Source organism: Anoplopoma fimbria, chromosome 7 (genome assembly GCF_027596085.1).
Source record: "Anoplopoma fimbria isolate UVic2021 breed Golden Eagle Sablefish chromosome 7, Afim_UVic_2022, whole genome shotgun sequence".
Classification (NCBI taxonomy): domain Eukaryota; kingdom Metazoa; phylum Chordata; class Actinopteri; order Perciformes; family Anoplopomatidae; genus Anoplopoma; species Anoplopoma fimbria.
This window is the reverse complement of record NC_072455.1, coordinates 4,455,570-4,478,298: the sequence shown is the minus strand read 5'-3', so window position 1 is coordinate 4,478,298 and position 22,729 is coordinate 4,455,570. Positions and strand designations below refer to the sequence as shown.

Genomic DNA, 22,729 nt, shown 5'->3' with positions numbered 1-22,729 from the left:
TAGCACAAAAAGAGACGGCATAAAAGTCAAAGAAAATACTAATACGCTTTCTCTCTCCCTCCCTCTCTATGTCTCTCGCCCAGCCTCAGAACAGTCTCCCAGACATCGTGATATGGATGCTGCAGGGCGACCGCAGGGTGGCGTACCACCGCATCCCAGCACACACCGTGATCTTCTCCCAGCAGCACTGTGGGAAACACTGCGGACAGCTGCAGACCGTCTTCCTCAAGGTGCAAACACACACACACACTCTCACACACACACATACACACATTACATTACATTACATTACAGTCATTTAGCAGACGCTTTTATCCAAAGCGACTTACAATCAGTAGTATATTACATATCATTCACCCATTCACACACTGATGACAGGCTACCATGCAAGGTGCCACCATCAGACTCTAACTAACATTCATGCAACATCCAGTCCACACCGATGGCAATACACACACATTTCGTCCTCTAGAATAAAGTTTTACTGCCCGTCCATGTGTGTTGTGCAGAACCCACAGTACAGCGGCAGAGAGGCCAAACTTCCGGGTCAGCTGAGGGTCAAAGTCTGGTTCGGATTGGCCGCTGACGTCAAACACTTCAACCAATACGCTGAAGGGAAACTGTCGGTCTTTGCTGAGACGGTAAGATGCTCGTCATACTTCAAATGTTACTGCTGGTACTACTGATATGTTTACTGTTACTACTGCTATTATCAGGACTTCTACTGCTAAAACTTACTGCTCCAAAAAATACCTCTATTGCAACCAGATCAGTTATCCTGTAGAACAATTACTATTACACAGATGCTCCTATGTGTTCAGGATTTAGACATTTATGATGGCTTCTACCTAAAACACAAAGTACTGATTTTAGCCGGGAAATGTTTAATTGTTCGCTAACCCCCAAATGTTGCATCATAATAATTAGAAAATGCTTTAATCTCATAAAAAGGCATCACAGTGAAGTCTCTCTCTCTCTCTCTCTCTCTCTCTGCAGTATGAGAACCAGACCCGACTCGCCCTGGTGGGCAGCTGGGGAACTACAGGTCTGACCTACCCGAAGTTCAGCGACGTCACTGGACGAGTCCGACTGCCCAAAGAGAGCTTCAAACCCTCTCCGGGCTGGACCTGGACCGGAGACTGGTACATCAGCCCCGAGAAGACGTAAGTGCTGATGGTGCTAAGTATTTTTTTTAAACTGCATTTTGTGCCTATTTTAACTTTTTGGTGCAACTTTAATAACTACAATTCAGTGTTTTGTATTGATTTACTTCTGTGTCTTTATTAAGCAATCAAACTATTTTCCACACTGCAATTAAAAAAAAAACATTTTATTGCAAGTAAAGTGTATTTATTTTTATTACATATTAGTATTTGATAAAAAAAAAAACTAATTCAAATCAAAAAGTTTAGTTCCAAGTCATCATGCAAGTAAAATAATTCACAAATTAAAGTATTTTCTAATTTAATTAAGAATTTAAGAACAATATACCGAGTAATCTGAATTAGTCAGGATCAATATCGGCGACGTAATTGTGTATCACGATATCTTGATGTATGATACTGTACTGAAAAACTAAATTATGTTGAATTATCTCCCAGTCCTTCATTATCCATTAAATATTGCCAAGTAGTCGCTCTGATCGTGACCGGCCAATAGAGACGTGTCTTATATCTTTCAGCGTCTCCCGTCCACGAGATACAGCTCAACAGCAAAGAAAACTTTTGGAAAAGCAAAGTTTATGTCATCTGCATTCAAACATTTTTTTCAATTGCAGTGTGGAAAGTTTAGCTCCCATTCCTATTTTGTTTGATTGTTAAATAAAGACACAAAAGGAAAAAGAACCCAATAGTTTACTGGATAAAAAAGTTGTTTCTGGAAAATCACCTGGTCATACAAAACTACAGTGGCCCACAGGGGACAGTCAATACTTCTTAGCATTAATTTAGCTTTTGTCTGTGTGTCTTCATGTGTACTGTACAAACATCTGTGATGACAAACCCTCAGGCTGCTGTTTGACGTGGACGCCGGTCACATGACCTTCACAGAGGAAGTGTTTGAGAACCAGATGAGGTTACCGGGCGGACAGTGGATTGGCATGCCGGAGGGCTACACTGACGTGGTACGTGTATAAATACTGTAAATGTGTGTGTGTGTGTGTGTGTGGTATATGTGTTGTTCATCTAAACAAATGTGTGTGTTTGTGTCAGAATGGTGAGAAGGCGGTGCCAAAGGACGAGGTGGAGTGTCCTCCAGGTTGGGTTTGGGGGGACGAGGAGTGGAGCGAAGATCTCAACAGGGCTGTGGGTGATCAAGGTGCACAGACACACACACACACACACACACACACACACACACACACACACACACACACACACACACACACACACACACACACACACACACACACACACAGAAAACAACTAAGGCTAAATCATACACAACAATAATAAGTACTGTATTTGAGTACAATTTTGAAGAACTACTGCTCTTTTATACTTTGACTTTAGAGAACTTGGAGAAAAGTCATAAATAGACTTAATTTTAATTTTGATTTAATTTGAATTACACTTGAATTAATTTTCATTTTAATTTTAATTAAATAAAAAATTCAGTGTCTGATGCTCTTGCCAATGTCCTGAAATTTTTCTTTTTTCTTTTTCTTAATCATCTCACAACCCTCATGTAATAGTAATTAAAACCTTAAACAGCTGATGCGTCAGTATTAACACTATAATGATGTCTACATTTTGCTGATAATACTTTTGTACTTTGTTAATTTCATTTTTACTTATTATCAAGTACTTTTAAATTGTTGTATTAGAAGTTTTAGTTAAATAAAGAGTTGGAATACTTCTTCCTCCACCAGGCTGGGAGTACGGCATCCCCATCCCTCCAGACCGCCGCCCCAAGTCATGGGTGCCGGCAGAGAAGATGTACCACACCAACCGAAGACGGCGATGGATACGACTGAGACAGAGAGACCAGCAGAAGATGGAAGCTCTCAGAAAGGTAGCGAGAAAAAAAAGACACATTATTGAATGGAGCTCTATGGCATCAGAGGAAGAAGAGATATCAGGATGTGATACACATACGATACTTGTTAGTTGGATCACTACATATGATTAATGTAGAACACTGACTTATCATTTTAAATATTGAGATACTTATGGCTTTGGAAAGCTAAACCTAAATAGATTATTTAGGGATAATAAAGGAATCCGATTTTATAAAATACTATTGAACCCAACAAAGTGTAATCCTACTTCAAACAGTGTTAAATAAGGCAATTTGGAAGTTGATATGACAATTTTCCCAAATTTTCCCGAGAATTCAAGATTTTCCTCTCCTTTTTATTTTCATATATATCTGGATCATTTCTTTCCGATTTCATCCAATGAACATTAAGTTCATCTTCTGATGTGATCAGTTGATGTTTCCTCTTCGAGCCACTAGATGGTGGTCTAGTGGCACAAATGAGTAAGATAGAAGATGAAACACACAGATGTTCAGAGTGGTTATTGTGTGTCTGTGTGTGTGTGTGTGTGTGTGTGTGTGTGTGTGTGTGTGTGTGTGTGTGTGTGTGTGTGTGTTTGTGTTTGTGTGTGTGTTAATAGCAGCGTCCAGATGAGGCGGAGAGGGAGGGGTGGGAGTACGCCTCGCTGTTCGGCTGGAGGTTCCACCTGAAGCCGAGGAAGACGGACAGCTTCAGGAGGCGCAGGTGGAGGTACCGCATGGAGCCGCTGGAGAAGACTGGAGCGGCGGCCATCTTTGCTCTGGAGTGTTCTCTGGTGAGAGACAGAGAGAAGGCCGGTAGTCCAGTTCATCCCAAAGGTGTTGGATGGGGGGTTGAGGTCAGGGGTCTGTGCAGACCAGTCACGTTCCTCCACACCAAACTGGGAAGACAATTTCTTCATGGAGCTGGCTTTGTGGACAGGGGAGAGACAAGAGACAAACACAAAGTTGAAAGCACACTTTATTTTGAAGAAAATATTCTATACAACTTTAAAATTTCGTGGCCCAAACTATGATAAAACTGCCCAAGATCAAAAGTACACAAACGTATGTGTCCATTGCCATGTGGTGCCAAAAGTATAAAGACTTTTATTTTGAAGGCCATGCTCTGTTTCATTAATATGTGTTTTATTAATATTTCACAGCAGCTTCTTGTCTTCTTTTCTTTCTGAATGTGATCTTCCTCTTCCTCCTCCTCTTCCTCCCACAGAGCAGCATAGAGGACAAGAACGAAGACAAGTCCATCACGACCACGTTCGGAGTCAACAGACCGACCATTTCCTGTTTCTTTGACCGTAAGACGACGCTCAACACAGTTTTGGCCTCCCATCCATTTTTTCATCTATCTCTTATTGTGTCAACACAATGTGTGTGTGTGTGTGTGTGTGTGTGTGTGTGTGTGTGTGTGTGTGTTGTGTGTGTGTGTGTGTGTGTGTGTGTGTGTGTGTGTGTGTGTGTGTGTGTGTGTGTGTTTAGGCGGCACCCGCTACCACCTGCGCTGCTACCTGTACCAGGCCAGAGACCTGCCGGCGATGGACAAAGACAGCTTCTCAGGTACTGTGCAGTGATCTGTCATATATCAGCTGTGATGCATTTATTACTTCAGTGCCATCTGGTGGCTGGAAAGTTTCATAAGTGAGTTAAAAAGTGAGAAGGCCAAAAAAATGATGTCTTTTCACAGCATCCATGTGTATTTATTGTTTATCACCTGAGTTTGATTTTCCAAAACCTGCTGCTTTGCAATCAAGATAACTAAAAAAAAAAAAATACATTTGGGTTGGATTTGATGATGACTTCAAACTTTCAGGTCTTCACACGTTGACCTTTGCCCTCTTAGAGCTCCTAGTAACATTTCTTCTCTGTTCCCCGCTGACACTGTGGCATTATGCTGCTCTCACACCAAAACGTGAACACATTTTTGCCTTGCGTTACTTGTGCGAGCTTGACCGCTGGAATTTATTTGAATTTATTCAAGACTATATGAACCCAAAGTAAACTGATTTTTGCTTCGATTTAGTTGCAATAAACAGATCAAAGGGATGCCGAAATAACTACATCCTGATGCCGATTTGTAAAAAGTCTGAATTAATGCTTTGTCAGGTCTCTCCATAAGAAAACTTTTGAAACGCTTGTTTTCTGAATGTAGTTTGAGTTGAGAATATGTCATATATATGATAGTTTTGATTCAATTAAGTGGCCAAAAAAATCAGTAAATACAGGTTTAATAGTCATTAGTTTCATGTCTGTGGGTGACGTTTTGCTATCACACTCGAGGAAACTCCCAAACTCAGGTCATCGCCTTTCCAAATACAAAAGTGTGTCTTTAAACTCTAAAAATAAGCATCAAGCATTAATATCAAGAAGTGTTTTTCTGCTTTTATAAAGCCTCAGTCGGACAAGGAGAGAGAGAGAGAGAGAGAGTGTTTAATACTCATTATTTGGGGCAAATCACCAAAAACGTAATGTAATGTTATTTTAATTTTTTTTTTAAAGGTCAGATTATGAATAGAGTTTTGGTGTAGCTGCACTGTAGCCCTGAAAACAAACTGAGGGAGAGAAAGAGAGGACAGTGAAGTTATTATCTGAAGAAGGTCATGGAAACTACGGCTACTGTGTGTGTGTGTGTGTGTGTGTGTGTGTGTGTGTGTGTGTGTGTGTGTGTGTGTGTGTGTGTGTGTGTGTGTGTGTGTGTGTGTGTGTGTGTGTGTGTGTGTGTGTGTGTGTGTGTGTGTGTTAATCAGAAACCCATCGCAGACTCAGATGTAAAAACAGAGACGAGGCTTTGAATAACAGAGGGATGAATAGACAGAGGGAGGGAGGAATGATAGATGATGGAGGGAGGGAGGATAAAGAGGGTGAGAGAGAAGCGCACACACACACACACACACACACACACACACACACACACACACACACACACACACACACAGTGTAACGGGTGAGCAGAGTTGATGGATGGGCTTCTGTTGTGTGTTAATCTGGTGTTACATGGCGTCTGGGCGGCCATGATTAAAGAACATCAGCTATCAAAGAGGGAGATCTATCTTTCTGTCTTTGTTTCTTTCTTTTGTTTCTCCTCTCTTTCTGCAAACTGTTCCTCCTCTGTGGAGAAGTTTATACTCCGATGGAGGAGGTTAAATAAAAAATGGCCGCTATTTTGGACTCTCCGGCTCCCCGTCCTCTCAAACGTCACCTCTGTCAAGACGGCTTGTTATTGGTCGATGACGCAGATTCTCAGGTCAAAGTTCAGCAAAGTTAAACTTTATTTTTCACGTTTTAAATCCTGGTGTGTCCAGGCCTTAAATTCTTCTTTCATTCTTTCTTTCTTGTTTGTTCTTCCCGTCTGTCTTTGTCTAAATCTGTTTTTTTTTCTGTCTGTCTCTGTGTGTTTTTGTCTAAATTTCTTCTGTCTGTCTTTTTTTCTGTCTTTGTGTGAATCTCTTTCCTTCTTTTATGTCTTTCTTTGACCTAATCTCTTTATATCTGTCTATGTCTAAATGTCTTACCGTTGTTCTTTTTCCTCATCTCTGTATTTCGGTCTTTGTCTGAATCTTTTTTTTCTACCTGTGTTCCCCTCTTTCTCGGTCTCAGTGGTTTCAGTGTCTTTCCTTCCGTCTGTCTATTTGTCTTTCTTTTTCTAAATATCTTTCTTTCTATCTGCTTGTCTCTCTGTCTGTCTTTGTCTGATTCTTTTTTATTTCTGTTTTTCTGTCTGTCTTATCTTAGTCTCTCTATTTCTTTCTTTCTTTCTGTCTGTTTGTCGTTCAGTCTGTCTTTGTCTTGTTTTTTTTCCTTCCATATGTCTTTTTGTCTTTCTGACTTTCTTTTTCTAAATCTCTCTTTCCTTATCTTTATCTCTGTCTTTCTGTCCATCTGTCTGTCTTTGTCTAAATGTCTTTATTTCATCCTTTCATCCTTCCTGTCCGTCTTTCTTTACTCTTTCCGTCTGTCTTTTTGTGGGTGTGTTTTGGTGATGATCTTTTCTCTCTTCCTCCCTTTTCCCCTCCATCTCCCCCCCCCCCCCATCAGTTCTGTCTGTCTCTCCCTGTCCTTTCTCCTCCTCACCCTCCTCTCTCTCCGTCTCTCTGTCTCTCTAGTCTCCGTTGTGTTCATGTCCCCCCCGTTGTCTCCCACTGGGTTCTATACTGTTTCCCCTCCATCACACAGACTTACATAACCCCCCTGGGCTGTTTGTGTTGCTGTTTACATGAGCTAATGGGCTGTTGGGAATGGACGGTAATTGAATGGGTCACCATGGGTGGTGTGTCTGTACAGTGTGTGTGTGTGTGTGTGTGTGTGTGTGTGTGTGTGTGTGTGTGTTGTGTGTGTGTGTGTGTGTGTAACTTCCAAGGTTAATTGAGGGCTGGTGGGAAAATGCAACTTAGCTTCTGTTTACTCTATCGCTAACGGCTCCATAGAGACTCTTTACTGGGCCTGAAATAACAAACTATTCACTGTGTGTGTGTGTGTGTGTGTGTGTGTGTGTGTGTGTGTCTATAACTGTACATATGTGTGGGTTTTATGCATGTATCCACATTGTAAGATGTGTGTGTGTGTGTGTGTGTGTGTGTGTGTGTTAATGTGGAGGAGAGTGGTTGTGATCTGGAATAACAAACTTCTCTTAGCTCTCGAGCTCGGCATTCCCAAGCTGCTGATGTCACCGTGTGGGACCCCGGGATAGTTTGGAGACACACACACACACACACACACACACACACACACACACACACACACACACACACACACACACACACACACACACACACACACATATCTTAGTTTGTACTAGTATACTTGTGAGGACCCTCATTAAGAAGGCATTCCCTCACTCCAACTATAACCTTCAGCTTCAACCGAGCGCCTGATAAAAACCTGATAGGATCGTTTCGCTGTGAGTTTATCACCTCCGCCAAGATGTTTGATTTTCAGCAGCATTACTGAAAAAACTCATGAAACTTGGTGGAAGGGAACAGCACGGCCCAAGAAACAACCCAATAAATTGAAGCGGATCTGGAAAAACAGGGCAACTAACACATTTGCAACCCAGAAAATAATGTAAAATTATTTATTTCTGTTTCCTCTCCCCAGACCCCTACGCCATCGTGTCCTTCCTCCATCAGTCCCAGAAAACAGTGACGGTGCGCAACACCTTGAATCCCACCTGGGACCAGACGCTCATCTTCTACGAGGTGGAGATCTTCGGCGAGCTCGAGGCCACGATGGCCGCTCCGCCCAATGTCACGGTGGAGCTGTACGACCAGGACACATACGTGAGTGTTTGAAGTCTGTGAATATCATATTTTTATGTATATTTTTTTATTAGATTTAATACCAGCTTTGCATGTTAATATTGGGATGATGATGATGATGATGATGATGATACATGTACAAAATAAGAACTTACTGCTTGTCATCTGAAACTGTGGGCGGTAAAATTTGAGTTTTTTTTAAAGGGACTCTGGTGCTGAAAACGCTACTGCTTTTGTCCACAGGGGGCGCCAAAATCAACACAAACTGAAAGTTCCTCGTTGTAGCTTTAAATAATCATTTTCTTTGTATAAAGACTGTATATATCTGAGTGTGTTTTTAATGTCCAGGGTGCGGATGAGTACATGGGCCGCTGTGTGTGTCAGCCCTCCATGAGTTCCTCCCCACATCTGGCCTGGTTCCCGATCCGCAGAGGGGACAAGAGCGCCGGCGAGCTGCTGGCCGCCTTTGAGCTCATACGCAGAGAAAAGGTCAGAGGTCAACCATCAGCGCTTACTTCATCTTCTACTCATCTTTCCTTCCAGTGTCTTTATTGTCCTTTTCCTCCACTTCAATTTATAAAGAATGTATGTTGTGTTTAAGGGTTTTTGGAATATGAATACTAATATAATAATATAATATAAATGTGTAAGCTGAAAAAAACTATCAAAACAAATGTTGAATAATATATTTTGTTTAATTCTGGCCTTAATTCAACAACTTACAACATGATTTATTCACACTTATTTACAAATTCAATCATTTTATAACATAAATTCCATTTTGTGTCTACAGCCAGCTGTTCATCATATTCCAGGTCAAGAGGTAGGTTTATCATTTTCTTTAAATTTTACCTTTCCAACTAGTTCTCTTTCTTAACTTTTTTATTTTATTTATTTTAACTGGTTTACTTTAAAATTAAACCAGTTTTTTTTCCTGTCTCACCTGCAGGGAGACATGATGACCTCCACCCACGTTCTTGACGAGGTAAAACCTCTTCAACAGAGTTGTCACAAACAACATTCAAATACAAATTTATCCGATAATTATAATTAAGATGTAAATAAAGAGAGGGAACAGGTTTGACTTCCACAAAGGTTGGAAAAGGAACCTTGCTGGAACAGGAAGTATCGTAGATGCTATTTCACCCATTTTGCATTCATTAAAGGATAAAAGTGAACGTATTCTCAGTTCATATAATATTTTATGAAGAAGTTAGCCTTCATTCTTCGTGCATGTTAGGCGTCTTTATACTTCTTGGTTCATGATTAAAAAGATTACATACAAATTGATTTTGTGGGATATCTACCAATCATTTTTGTAGGTAGATCTACGAACGCTGTATGGGAACTAGCGGTTCCCATCCAATAATGAATTATCTCTGATTATGATTATTAGAAATCCAAATTAAGCTTCACAAGCAACAAAATCCTGTGAAATGAGATATTATTTTAGCGACACATCTGTGGGTCTAACAAGCATCTTTGTCTAGTTAAGAAACGCTGAATAACATTAACATAAAAATCCTGCTTTTAAATTAATCAAAAATGTCATAAATGTCTCTGGTCATTGTTAATTTCCTCTTAAATATGAAAAATGAAGTCTTTAATATCTCCTCTGATGATTTATCTTCTACAAATTCTCCTTTCTTTTATTTCTTCATCTTTGTTTCTTCAATGTCACTTCTTCAGTTGATGTTTCCAGGATTCCTCTCTGAAAACCTGGAGCAATGGGTACAATATTCAAACACACATAAAATATAAAATATGAATACAAAACCATCCAACCTGTTTCATGTCTGCATGGTCGTGTACTGTCCAGCAAACAGAGATAACTTCATCATACATGTGTGTAACTGACCTCAACTAATCTCCCTTTCTGTAAAACTATTCCTTTTTTCCTTGTTCCCAACTTTTTGTCATTTTTTCATTCTTTAATAATCCAAAAATCCACTAACAACATTTTGTTTTCTGTAATGCACTTTGTTGATTTTGTGCAGAAATGGTTACCATCCTCCCATTCTTTCTCGTGATCATGTGATCACAAGTATTTCATCATTACATCTGCATCAAATATTATGTCTTTGTAAATAATTGTTTTGTGTTTGATAATTAATAACCAGGAGAAAATACACTGTTACATAACAAAAAAAAGATAAATAAAGCATGTCTTTTTGTTACCAGTAACATAATTAACCTACATTGTTTGTAGTTTTTTAGTGGTTTTAACAACTCATTTGAAATGTTAACACTTAACATTTATTTATGTCACTTTGAAGAAAACTCCGTTTGCCTGGCAGCAAACAGTGTGGCTTTTTTATGCGTTTTTGTCATGTTTTCTGTTGATGACCTGTCTCTGACTCACCACTGTCCTGCGTTCCTATTGGCAGCCGGAGGAGTCCGACCTTCCTCACATGCCCCCTCAGAGAGAAGCCAACGTCTTCATGGTTCCTGAGGGGATCAAACCTGTTCTGCAGAGAACCGCCATCGAGGTATCGATAAGACCTACTACAACTGCTACAATGTGCTTTATTTTTCTGTGGAACTTCTCAGTTCATTTGAAGCATCTCACCTTTAAAATGTACTTAGATTACATTTTATTAACCTCCTGTGGGCTTGTAAGATGGCGTAGCTTGCTCCTTTTGTGGAGGATGGCAACAATGGAGACCCAAAGTCAACACGTCTTATCCAAACGTCCACAGAATTGCTTGAATGAACAGTTTGACAATCTGGGAAAATGATGTGCCTTTTTGCCAAAACTTAAAGAAGAAGATTGCCATTCAATATGAAGCTACAGCCATAGACGGTTAGGTGTGCTTAGCTTAGCATAAAGACTTGAAACAGGGGGAAACAGCTAGCCTGGTTCAAAAGGCTAAAATAATGCAGCAAATCTTTTTATTTCAGGAGCTGGTTCTCGGAAATATTTTTACATTGCTGCTTGAAGAATTGCTTCAACTAAGAGATTCATTTATGGATTATTAAAGTCATTTTTCAGACAATCTACCAATTGATTAATTGACTAATTGTTTCAGCTCTAAAAGGGGCCCCTTAGGCATTTGCAAGATCTTTCATAATCCAAAACATCTGCTGTGAAAATTTGCTGCTTTTCTCTGGTTGATATCAGTTTGTCAAACAGAACAACTAAATTCAGGACTCTCGGAGAATTTCCATTTCTTTTTATTGTTTCAACATTTGAATCGTAAACTCATCTTCCTGTCTCCTCTGTCAGATCTTAGCGTGGGGCGTTCGCAACCTGAAGAGCTTCCAGTTGGCCAGTATCACCTCCCCGAGCCTGCAGGTGGAGTGCGGAGGCGTCACGGTGCAGAGCTGCGTCATCCGCAGCATGAAGAAGAAGCCCAACTTTGACGTCAACACGCTCGTCCTTGATGTGGTGAGGGCGCGGAGACATGCTGGACGTGCACACACACACACACACACACACACACACACACACACACACACACACACACACACACACACACACACACAGGCACACGGGCCTACGCAGATGCAATCAGTGCAGAGGCTCGCTGCTTAAATGGCTAATGAGAGCTCTGCAGTGATGTGGTTTATTGCATCATTTATCTTCATCAGTGAAGCCGCAATAATGGACTCTGTTCCTTCTCCTGTTAGCATGAAAGCAGTGATTCTGAGTGTGGAGGTTGTAGGAGTCACATGTTGGAGACGCTTCCAGCTTTGGCTGTTTTTCCACCAGGAAGGGAACATTTCTGCAGGGTGGGAGACTTCTACTACGGCTACCAGTGTAAACATTACTAATGCTGGGTAAATGCAGGGTGGAGATCTTTAACATGGATGTGATTGTGGCACAATTGCTGACTAGATGCCTTTAAAGTGGATGTTGCTGCAGAAGGAGGTGATACATGTCAATGAATCGGATGCCTCATAAACAACACAACATTACATTTAAGACTTTAATCGCAGAGTGTTTTCGATGATTATTCCCCCCTATCACCGCTCCATAACTATTATTTTTTTAAACCTACAATGGCACCTGACAGAACACAGGAAATTGAGATTTCATAGTCGTCACATTTGCATCAAAATTCACTTAAAGAAAAATAAAGGATTATCTTATCTTATCTTATATTGAAGTTAATGTTCATCACTGTGCACATACATTCACATCTTAATATATAAAACAAACCAAAAGCTTTTATTGACAATGTTGAGTAAGGCACAATCAGACCTGTGTCAGGATATAGTTTTATATTGCAGGACGAATGAAGGCAAATGTCACCTCAACTTTTCCATCCATCCATCCATCCATTCCATAACCGCTTATCCAGTTAAGGGTCGCGGGGGTGCTGGAGCCGATCCCAGCTGTCAATGGGTGAAGGCAGGGTTCACCCTGGACAGGTCGCCAGCCTATCACAGGGCTGACATATAGAGACAGACAACCATTCACACTCACATCCACACCTACGGGCAATGTAGAGTCTTCAATGCACCTAAGCTGCATGTCTTTGGACTGTGGGAGGAAGCCGGAGAACCCGGAGAGAACCCACGCTGACACGGGGAGAACATGCAAACTCCACACAGAAGGTTGTCCGGCCCGGGAATTGAACCCCGGCCCCTCTTGCTGTGAGGCGACAGTGTTAACCACTACACCACCGTGCAGCCCTACCTCAACTTTTGATAACCTTTATTTAAATGACTGTTTATCTAATCCGTGGCAAAGTCGCCAACATTTTTACTGGCCTGTAATTTCACCACAAACATTAAGTCAGTTACAACAGAGACCCAGAAAGGTTTGGCTAGGAGTTAATGTTTCACATACTAGTTGCAGGAAAAGAAAAACCGCTTTGCCAAGACTCCTTTAACTGAACGATGGGGATTTTAGTATTCAGAGCTGAAGCTTACGATGCCAGTGGATCTTGGTGGGAGATTCCACTTTCAGGAAGCTGATATGAGCGACTTATCGGCCTACATGCTCTCTTAAACTTGTGCCGATGTTTCTCAGTTCTTACCGTACTTGTGTGACTCACGAAGAAATAATTGGCTTCTCTACTTTTTACGACAGATTAAACCACAGGAAGCTGCAATTAAAGACGGCAGTTTACGTGGCACCCAAAAGGCTCAAGCTGTGGTCAATCTTTCAAGAGGGGAAAGAATAGGTCAAAGCTTACTCATGCAAAGTTTAAAAAAAAATAAAAAATGTTACTGCAAGAACCGCTGCTGTCTTCTGTTGCCTTTATGCAACCAGACTTTGCATGTAGTGAGAGGGTTTATTGCTTTATTGTTAAAGAAAGTAAACAACTGGACATGTGGTATCTTTTACCCGGGTAGTTATTCTGTGGTCACAAATATCTTTTGATGCTGAATTTTATCCCAGAATCATAATTTTTAGTGGGAATCAATTACTTTGAGAGTCTGATCACTAAGTGAAGTAATCAAATAGTTGTGCAGGGTGGAATATTTTGGGGAAATATTTGTTCTTAAATGGCTCAATATTAACATTTTATTCCCTCAATTAGGGTCTCAAACAGTTACTGTGTATAAATGAAACCATGTGAGAAGTTAAGAGGCTAAATATCCCCCCAAAATTTGGTAATGCATTTTGTTTTTTTTAATAAGCTTATCATTTGTTTTTAGTGTAAAATCTTATTATAATGAAAACTTCAGCAGTGGAGTAAAAAGCCCAATATTTTACTCTAAAATGTAAGAAGTAGCCTCAAGTTAAGTACAAGTACCTTAACGTTTTACTTAAGTATACACTTACTTCCCTGTTTTAGGAAAAAATATTTATTACATTTTACTCTCTGACACCAACAGTACGGGGCTTTCTAGAAAATGTACTATTGTTGCTTGAAAGCAAAAGAGAGAATTTAAAGCGTAATAAATCTAAAGCTAATTTTACAATATATAATTTTAAAGGTGCAGAACGCGATCAAAGTATACATGTGTCTCGAGTCAGTAATTTATTTATATTTACACAAAACTTACAATATTTAAAGCAAAGAAGAACCCTCAGCAGTCATTATTAATCCATCAACTATATATTTGCATTTTGATTACAAAACAAAAAAGAAACAAAAAGAACAAATACAAACAACACAAATACACAACACAAGGACAAGTACGCCCCAGAGCTACAGATCAAAATAATATAATATTCTTACTAATGAGATCATTGCATCACTAATTATTCTTCACTGGACATATCCAGTCTACTTGCAAGGTTTAAGCTTTCTATACATTGTACTGGCTTTTTATCTTTAGCAGTCAAACACTTCTTAAACTAAATGTCTCTTATTTATAGTCTCTTAAAAGCATCTACGGTCCATCTAAGCCTGTAAATATTCTGTCTTCCGTGAATATAGTTCCACAGAGCTTACATCGATGCCGTTACATTCAACCTGCAAGTGTTTTCGTATAAAAACCTAAACTGAAATATGGAAATATTACACACGCATTTTTTCCTAACGGCGGCTCCAGAACAGGCTCAGAGAGTTTTAATGTTAACGATGTTAAGGTCTGAAGTTGATCACCTCACTGTTTTATTATGACAGCTTTAATTGGTGGGTGGAAATATTCACATATTTTTCCCCTCAAATATACGTCCTTGCTTTTGCTCGTGCGCCTTAATGTTAACAAGATTAAGGTCCCGTGTTGACCACGGCGAGAGTGTGACGGCCTCAAGCGGACTCTGGAAATATGCACATATTTTTCCCTTAAATTCAGCCCCCTGAACCGAGTCCAAGTATATAATGTTAACAATATTAGGGCCTTAAGTTGATTGCGTAAGTGTTTTTTCGTCTGCCACGGGGGCATAAGAAGAAAATGTCATGTGCATAGTTTCCTTAAACGCAGCTCTTTGAAGTGTCTAACCGCCTAATGTTAGCTCCCTCAGTTTATTGTGTCAGTTTAGCATCATGAGTCACACTTAAGCTTTTTTAAGGCCAGAGAGGTCAAATGGATTAAAGTTACCAACTATTTGAATTTCTTTTTCCTTGAGTCGGCCTGGCAAATTGAGGTTCGGATAAGGTGCACATATTGCACTCTTAAATAATAATATAATAATAATAATAATAATAATAATAATAATAATAGCTAAAAAGGTGCACTCAATAGGATTTAGATCTCTGTCAGGTGTGTCTGCATAGATCACTGCTGTATTGTGTGATTGAATGAAGACAATAAATATACAATAGAAAGGAATCAGCAGGCAGTCAATGGAAGTATAAAAGCAATAAAAGGTGCCTGTTTTACACAAAAGTGTGACTCACTTCAACAACGAGTGGTCCTTGATCATTCAGCCATAACTATTCACTCAAAATAGTATGCAGTTTGCTGCAGCAGAAATCAGGATTCGCCTTGGACAGACACAGAGGTGCACACTCACTCACTCACTCACTCACTCACTCACGGACGCCCAAACGCACGCTCACAAGCAACTGATCTCATGATCCTCCTGGCAGAGATAATGATAATTCATATTATGGTGGATTTGCATGGTGTCACTTTACACATAAACAAAGATCAAAACCCTGAAGCTCAGTAATTTCGTCCTTAACGTCCGGATTGGACCGTCACCAAGGCGTGACCAATCAACTTCAGACAGTCAGCAGCCATAGCCAATCAGCATCAGGCGGGCAGGTGGCATAACCAATTAGAGTCAAGTCTAGGTCTCTTTTACTCATCTTGTCTGTTTTAATACATCTTGTATTCTTTCTTTTTGATGTCATTTCCCATGTTGTTTATTCCTCTACAACCCTTTTCTCTTTGTTTAACCCCTCTTCCTTTTTATTACCTCCACCCATCCACAGAGACTTCCCTGCGAGGAGCTCTACATGCCGCCGATCGTCATCAAAGTCATCGACAACCGTCAGTTCGGGAGGAAGCCGGTGGTCGGTCAGTGCACCATCCGGTCCCTGGAGGAGTACCGGTGCAGACCGGAGGAGGAAGGAGCGTTGGAGGAGGAAGAGGATGATGAATGGAGACGTAAGACGTGGATGGATACGAACAAATCTCGCAAAGAGCTGAACTGGGGTGATCGATGTTAAAATATACTTTCTGCTGTGCGTTTGTGCGTGCAGGTGTGACGCCGCAGTTAATCAGTGGGGATGTTTTCATTGACATCGATGACGAGGAGCCACTCATGCACGACCAGGTAAAGCCATCCAGTCAGTTTGTTGGTTGGAGTTGAGAACAAAAGAGCAATAAGTGCTTTTATCATGAATGAAAAAGATCATAATTGGCTTTGCACAGTGTATCCCATGAAAAGACCATCAATGAGTTAATACTTGGACTAATACCTACCTTCTCTATGGCCGTTGTGTCCAAATGAAACCCAAATCCTTAAAACGAAGTCACAAATAGAAAAAAAACAACCAATTGTGCATTTATTGGGGACTATTTTCAGCAGCGGATTGATCCACACTTGGGAGTATTTGTGGCAGCATGACAGTGAATGTGGGATTGAGTCTAAATAAACTGTTCATGGTAATGAAGGGAAAATGTCACCCAGTGCAACAGTGAGGTTCATTGATGTGTTTTTAATGGAGCTCTATGGCACAGAGGAGGATCAGATACCAGGCTTTGGATTAACTGTTAATACTTGTTAGTAGGATCTTTATTTTCTAAAGGAAATCTGTGGCTGTACGGCACAAACACAGAGCTAAAAGCTTTCAGCGTTTGTATTAAAAGTGAGGATGTTTTCTTGCTGGACAACTTATTTTAAATTTAGGAACTTTGTTTTTAAAGAATTGCGATGCAACGTTATAAATTCAGCAAAGACTCAGAAAAGAATCTTTTCCTGTCGCAACGTCACAATAAAAGCTCGCTGACCATAATTAGTACTAAAAATGAAGTTTGAAACAACCAAAGTATGACTACTAGATCCAGAAAAAAAGATGCTTCTGCTCGCATTTATTTAGTGAAAGAAACTCAGAAGCTGAACTTTTGCTCTCCAGTTGCTCTTAATTACAGCTGAACTGACTGTAAGCGGTTTAATACCCAATGATCCAGCAATTTTCCTAAAGCATGTTTGAGGAATGTGTGTGCGTGTCCTGACATTTCTGTTGCTGCTTTTTTTTTTATATATGTGCATCTTTGTATTAGTGTGTAAACGTGTGCTTTTTGGTGAGCGGGGTGTAAAGGGCAAGTATGAAACACTCACTTTTCCCTCTGTGTGTGTGTGTGTCAAGTGGTACCAGCAGCATAAATAAACATGTTCTGACATGATGACATGGCAACCGTCTCTGTGGTCGGTGGTTACCGTGGTGACCGCGAGACCCAGCACTCGTCACCAATCATTAACATTCTCTCTCCCTTTCCCTCCGTCGCTTTTCTCCAAGTTTAAGACATTTAGTTTCTTTATTTATTTCACTGTTAATGGGGGAACATGGAAACTATTTTCTAATCAAGCTAATCCCTGTTCAAATGTCTCTAGTTTCAGACACACGATTGACATTATATCACGCACACACTCTATATGCACATATTCAAACCAACAGACAAAACCTCAGATTCAAAATCACACACACAGAGGCCAGCCTGTTGTGTCTTAAAACACACGAAACAACCTCTTATTGCCTGACACACACACACACACACACACACACACACACACACACACACACACACACACACACCACACACACACACACACTACTGTCGTCTATTAAATGGTATCAGTGTATATTAGCAAATAGTATTATAAATTGTATAGCATCAGGGGACATAATTTGATTTTATTGGTTCGGCAGAATTTCATATTCTTTGTTGCATAAATAACACACACACACACACACACACAACACACACACACACACACACACACACACACACACACACACAACACACACACACACACACACACACACACAACAGACCGCAACTTTCCTTGTGTAATCATGTTCGTACCAACAAGGACTGAAGGGAGCTGAGGAATGCACTGTCATCAAACCGACTGTGGTCCCAGAAGTCTATAAAAAAAAACAACAACATAAAAATACCAAACAATTATTGTGTTTATAATATTGTTGTTGCGTTTACTAAAAATAGTACGAGGACAAGAGACGGAGTTCTGGGAGTAAATGTTAGAGAGTTGAGTGAAAGATGGACTCTCTCCAAGGAAAGTATTCTGTAACCAAGTTTCTTTTTCTCTATTTTGGCATCAGAAAGTTATTGCTTTTATTGTTTTTTTGGATGACAACAACATGTGATCCATCTATCTTTATCTTTTTTTTTTTTTTACATGTTTACACTAATATATATCCTTAAAATGTATATAGTAGACCCTTCTGTTTGCATCCATTTGAAATCGCTGTCTGGTTTATCCAAAAATGTGATGATATTTCAGCAGGTAGTGCAGTTAGTGACAGTGTGGGCTCCATGTTAACGTATAGCTCTGATCGATTGGTGGAGAAGCAGCAGGGGGCGGAGCTTAGCAGGGAATCCATTCATAATATACTGATCTAAATATGATAGTGCCTTTTGTTTGACTTTTGAGTGTTGAACTCCTAAAAAAATAATACATAAAGCTGTTATGAAAATGTTCACATTTTTTTTATTAGGTTAATCGTTGCTTATAAAGTTATTAAAAATCAATGTGTACGATTTAAAGACACTTTTTTTTAGGGACTTAGTGTAGAAATAATAACAGAAAAACTCCCTGTATACAGTGAATTGTAATTTCTACACTTTTTGCTTTTACATTTGTATTACAGATACAGATATAATATGTCAATTTGAGAGACTTGGTGGACAGAGCCAGAACTTTCTTTAGTTTTTTAAACGTTTCAATCTTTTCTGAACACTGTCATATTTCTAAGAAATCAGTAAAGACATCAGCGTGTTAGATGTTGGAAAATGTTCCGTTAAAGTGAGCAGGATTTGAAGTTAATGGTCTCCAACATGGAAAACCACTGGATTGGCTCTTTGTTTTTAAAGAACATTGAGGTAACATTCAGAGACGGGGATTCTGTGGAGAAGTCGTGATTTATTCGGGAAAGAATTCCGAGCTCGTGATTCCTGTCGGCCTGGAGTCTGTGGATCCGATGATTCAGGACTTCTGTTCTGGATTCCTGCAGCTTCTCTTTGACGTTCCTTCACTTTTTCTTCTCCTTCTCTTCTCCTCCCTTTTTCCTCTCTCCTGTCATCGATTTCTTTGCCCTTTCTAAAACATCTCCTCTTTCTTCTTTCTCTTTCATTCTTCTGTTCCTTGCATTCCTTCTTCCTCCCCCATCTCCTTGTTTCCTCTCCTCTCCCTCCCCTCCCTCCTTGTCACATCTCCTTGCTCTTTTATCTCCTCTCCTCCCCTCCCTCCTTGTCACATCTCCTTGCTCTTTTATCTCCTCTCCTTGTTCCCTTTCCTTTTTTATTCTTGTTTTCTTGTCTCCTTTCCTCTTCTTCTCTCCTCATCCCCCCTTCACCTTCTTGGTTCTTTTCTCTTGTCTCCTTATTTCTACGTCCTCCACTTTCTTTTTCTCCTCTCCTTTTTTTCCTCTCAACTCCTTTCCTGTTTTGTTTCATCCCTCTTTCCTCTTCTCACCTAGTCTTCATCCCCCCCTTATCTCCTCTCCTCGTCCCGTTTTCCTCTCTCTTGTCTTCCCTCCTTGTCACATGTACTTTCTCTCTTCCTCTTTTCTATCCTGTCCTTTACTCCTTTTACCCTTTCTTCCCTTTTTTGTCCTCTACTCTTTCTCTTCTTGCTTCCCCTTTTCTCGTTTCCCCTCCTTTTCTTACCCACCCATCTCCTCCTCTCCTTTCCTTTTCCACTCCTCTCCATTTTTGCTTTCCTCTTTTCATCTCCTCCTTTTGTCTCTTCGCCCTCCTCCTCTTTCCTTATCGTCCTTCTCTTCTCTCGTCTCCCCTATTTTTAGTTCCCACTCCTCCCTTTCTATTCTTCATCTTATTCCTCCTCTCTTTTCTTGCATCCTCAGCCCTGCACCTCCTCCTCTGCCCCCCTCTCCCCATCTCCTCCACATCTTTCTCCTGATCCTTTGCCTCTCCATCCTCCCTCTTACTCCCATATCTCCTACTTTCTACCCCCCTCATCTATTCTCCTCCTCCTCTCATCTCCCTACTCTCTCATTTTCCTCTCCTCCTTCTGTCCTCCTCTCCTCCTGCCTTCTTCTTCTTCTACTTCTCTTTCTTACCATCTCATCGTGGTCCTCCTCGTCTCTCCTTCTTCTTGTCGGCTTCCTCTTTCCTTTACATCTCTCCTCCTCCTCCTCCTCCTTCTCTTCTTCTTCCTCCTCTTTCTCCTCCCTCTCTCCTTTGTCTCAGTTAAGTCTTCCTCCTGGTGATCACTGAAGGGGAAAATGTGACCCTCGATGATATACCAGACAGCCTGTGGTTTCTCTCTCTCTCTCTGTGTGTGTGTGTGTGTGTGTGTGTGTGTGTGTGTGTGTGTGTGTGTGTGTGTGTGTGTGTGTGTGTGTGTGTGTGTGTGTGTGTGTGTGTGTGTGTGTGTGTGTGTGTGTGTCTAAACAAACAGAGGGAGTCTGTTCCTTGTTAGTTGTCTCCTGTCTCATTACCCCCACAGGACCGCACTGGAACTCTCCCTCCATCCTTTTTTTCATCTGCACCTTCCTGCCTCATCTCCTTCCTTCCTTCCTTCCTTCCTTCCCTCGCTGCCTTCATTCATTTTCTCTCCTTGGCTTCTTCTTTACTTCTTTCAAACTCTTTCTCTTGCACAAGTGTCTCCATCCCTCTTGTACATCTTCTTTTGTCTTTGCCTTTTCACTTCTTCCTTTTCCCCGTCCTTCCGTCCTTCCTTCCTTCCTTCGCCACTCCTCACATCCCTCTTCATCCTTCTTTACCTCCTTCATTCTTCCCTTTACTCCATTCCTTCTTCCTTGCATAACTTATAACCTCTTTCTTACCTTATCCCCTTCACCATTTCCTTTGCAACTCCTGTTCCCTTCTCTCTTCAGTCCTTCCTTCCTTCCTTCCTTCCTTCCTTCCTTCCTTCCTTCCTTCCTTCCTTCCTTCCTTCCTTCCTTCCTTCCTTCCTTCCTTCCACTCTATTTCTTCCCACCTTTACTCCTGCAAAACCACCTCGACTCCATTCTCTTTCTTTCCCTATTTATTTTTTATCTCGCTTATTTTTTTCACGGTTCTTCCTCTTTCAATGCTTCCTTTCTTACCTCCATCGTTTCTTACTTTCTTCTTACTTTCCTTCCTTCCTTAATCTTTTCCTTGCCCTATGCCTCCTCCTTCCTTTCACTTCTTCCTCACACCTTTTTGTCCTTTACGCACATCTCTACTCCTCTCCTTCCTTTCCTCCCTGCATCACCTTCTGTCTCCCTTCAAACCTTCCCTTCCTCCTCACTTTATTCTCTCCATCCCTCCTTTCATTCATCCTCCCTGCTCTGCTTTGTGTCCTCCCGCTTCCCCTTCCTCTTTCACATCCTACTACTTCCTCCACTCTCTACCTCTTTTTCTCTGTCCCTCTTGTGACCTTTTCTCCTACTGCCTTCATCTTTTCGTTCATCTTTTTATCTTTTCTATACTTTTCTTTACCCACTTCATCTTTTGTCTTAGTTTCCTTCCCCTTATCGCTCTTCTTAATCTCTTTATCTGCATCTTTATGTACCTCCATCACTCTCTTTCCCATTTCACTCCTCTTTCACTCCTTTGTGCCATGTCTGTCCACTTACCACATTTCTTTTTCATTTCTCTCCCCCTTCCTCCCTTTAACTCGTTCTCCCCTTCCTTCTATCCTTCCATATCTATCAAGTTGACAGTCGGTTTTAATGTGGTAGCTCATTAAAGGGCATCTTACCCTCCTTCTCTTTTCTTCTTCTTTTCCTTCATTGTTGTGGTTCATCAACCACTCGTCCCCTCTGTGATCCCTCCATCATCTTTCAATCCTCTCTGGTCTTTAATTTATTTGTGTGTCCATCTTTGTTATCCCGTTACCCACAGGCGCCACGACAGCTTCACACACACACACACACACACACACACACACACACACACACACACACACACACACACACACACACACACACGCACACACAAAGCATTTTAAATCAAAAACAATTTAATATCGACGAGGTCAAAAGCTGTTTCTCTTTCTCTGTTCCACTCTTAATTTAACATTAGGAAAGACATCATGGGACTGTCTCTAATATACTGCTGTTACCTCATACTTACGACACCGACCCCCACTCCACAACCACCCACACACACACACACACACACACACACACATTGTTTTTTCCATTCTCTTAGACTGATGCAAAATCTCAATTGTCTTGTTGTGTTTGTGGGAGGCGGGATAAAATGTTTGGTGACAAGTGAGGTCCAGAAATTATGTATGAGTATGAGCTAAGCTAATATCTATGTGGGGGTGTTGAAATTAGTGCACGGACCCTGTCATTAACGCCCACGTCCAATTAAAGTGCTTTGACATCAAAACATCTCTGCGGGGACACAACACCAGTGATGCAACCGATTGGATACATTTGCGGTGGCAGCTAAAAGTTCGGCACGGT

At 40.8% G+C, this 22,729-nt stretch overlaps 1 protein-coding gene across 1 annotated transcript in view; it reads left to right on the top strand.

Moving 5' to 3' along the window:
* Positions 1–22,729, top strand: part of dysf (dysferlin, limb girdle muscular dystrophy 2B (autosomal recessive)) — an 80,255-nt gene that overhangs the window by 23,300 nt on the left and 34,226 nt on the right. Inside the window, exons 23-40 of the mRNA XM_054601739.1 lie at positions 84–230; positions 510–641; positions 997–1,163; positions 2,008–2,122; positions 2,211–2,316; positions 2,870–3,012; positions 3,618–3,791; positions 4,226–4,310; positions 4,492–4,569; positions 8,104–8,285; positions 8,613–8,753; positions 9,058–9,087; positions 9,214–9,249; positions 9,954–9,995; positions 10,652–10,753; positions 11,491–11,652; positions 16,049–16,223; positions 16,319–16,392. Of these exons, the coding sequence (XP_054457714.1) occupies positions 84–230; positions 510–641; positions 997–1,163; positions 2,008–2,122; positions 2,211–2,316; positions 2,870–3,012; positions 3,618–3,791; positions 4,226–4,310; positions 4,492–4,569; positions 8,104–8,285; positions 8,613–8,753; positions 9,058–9,087; positions 9,214–9,249; positions 9,954–9,995; positions 10,652–10,753; positions 11,491–11,652; positions 16,049–16,223; positions 16,319–16,392 (2,091 nt within the window). The remainder of the gene's footprint in view (positions 1–83; positions 231–509; positions 642–996; positions 1,164–2,007; positions 2,123–2,210; positions 2,317–2,869; positions 3,013–3,617; positions 3,792–4,225; positions 4,311–4,491; positions 4,570–8,103; positions 8,286–8,612; positions 8,754–9,057; positions 9,088–9,213; positions 9,250–9,953; positions 9,996–10,651; positions 10,754–11,490; positions 11,653–16,048; positions 16,224–16,318; positions 16,393–22,729) is intronic.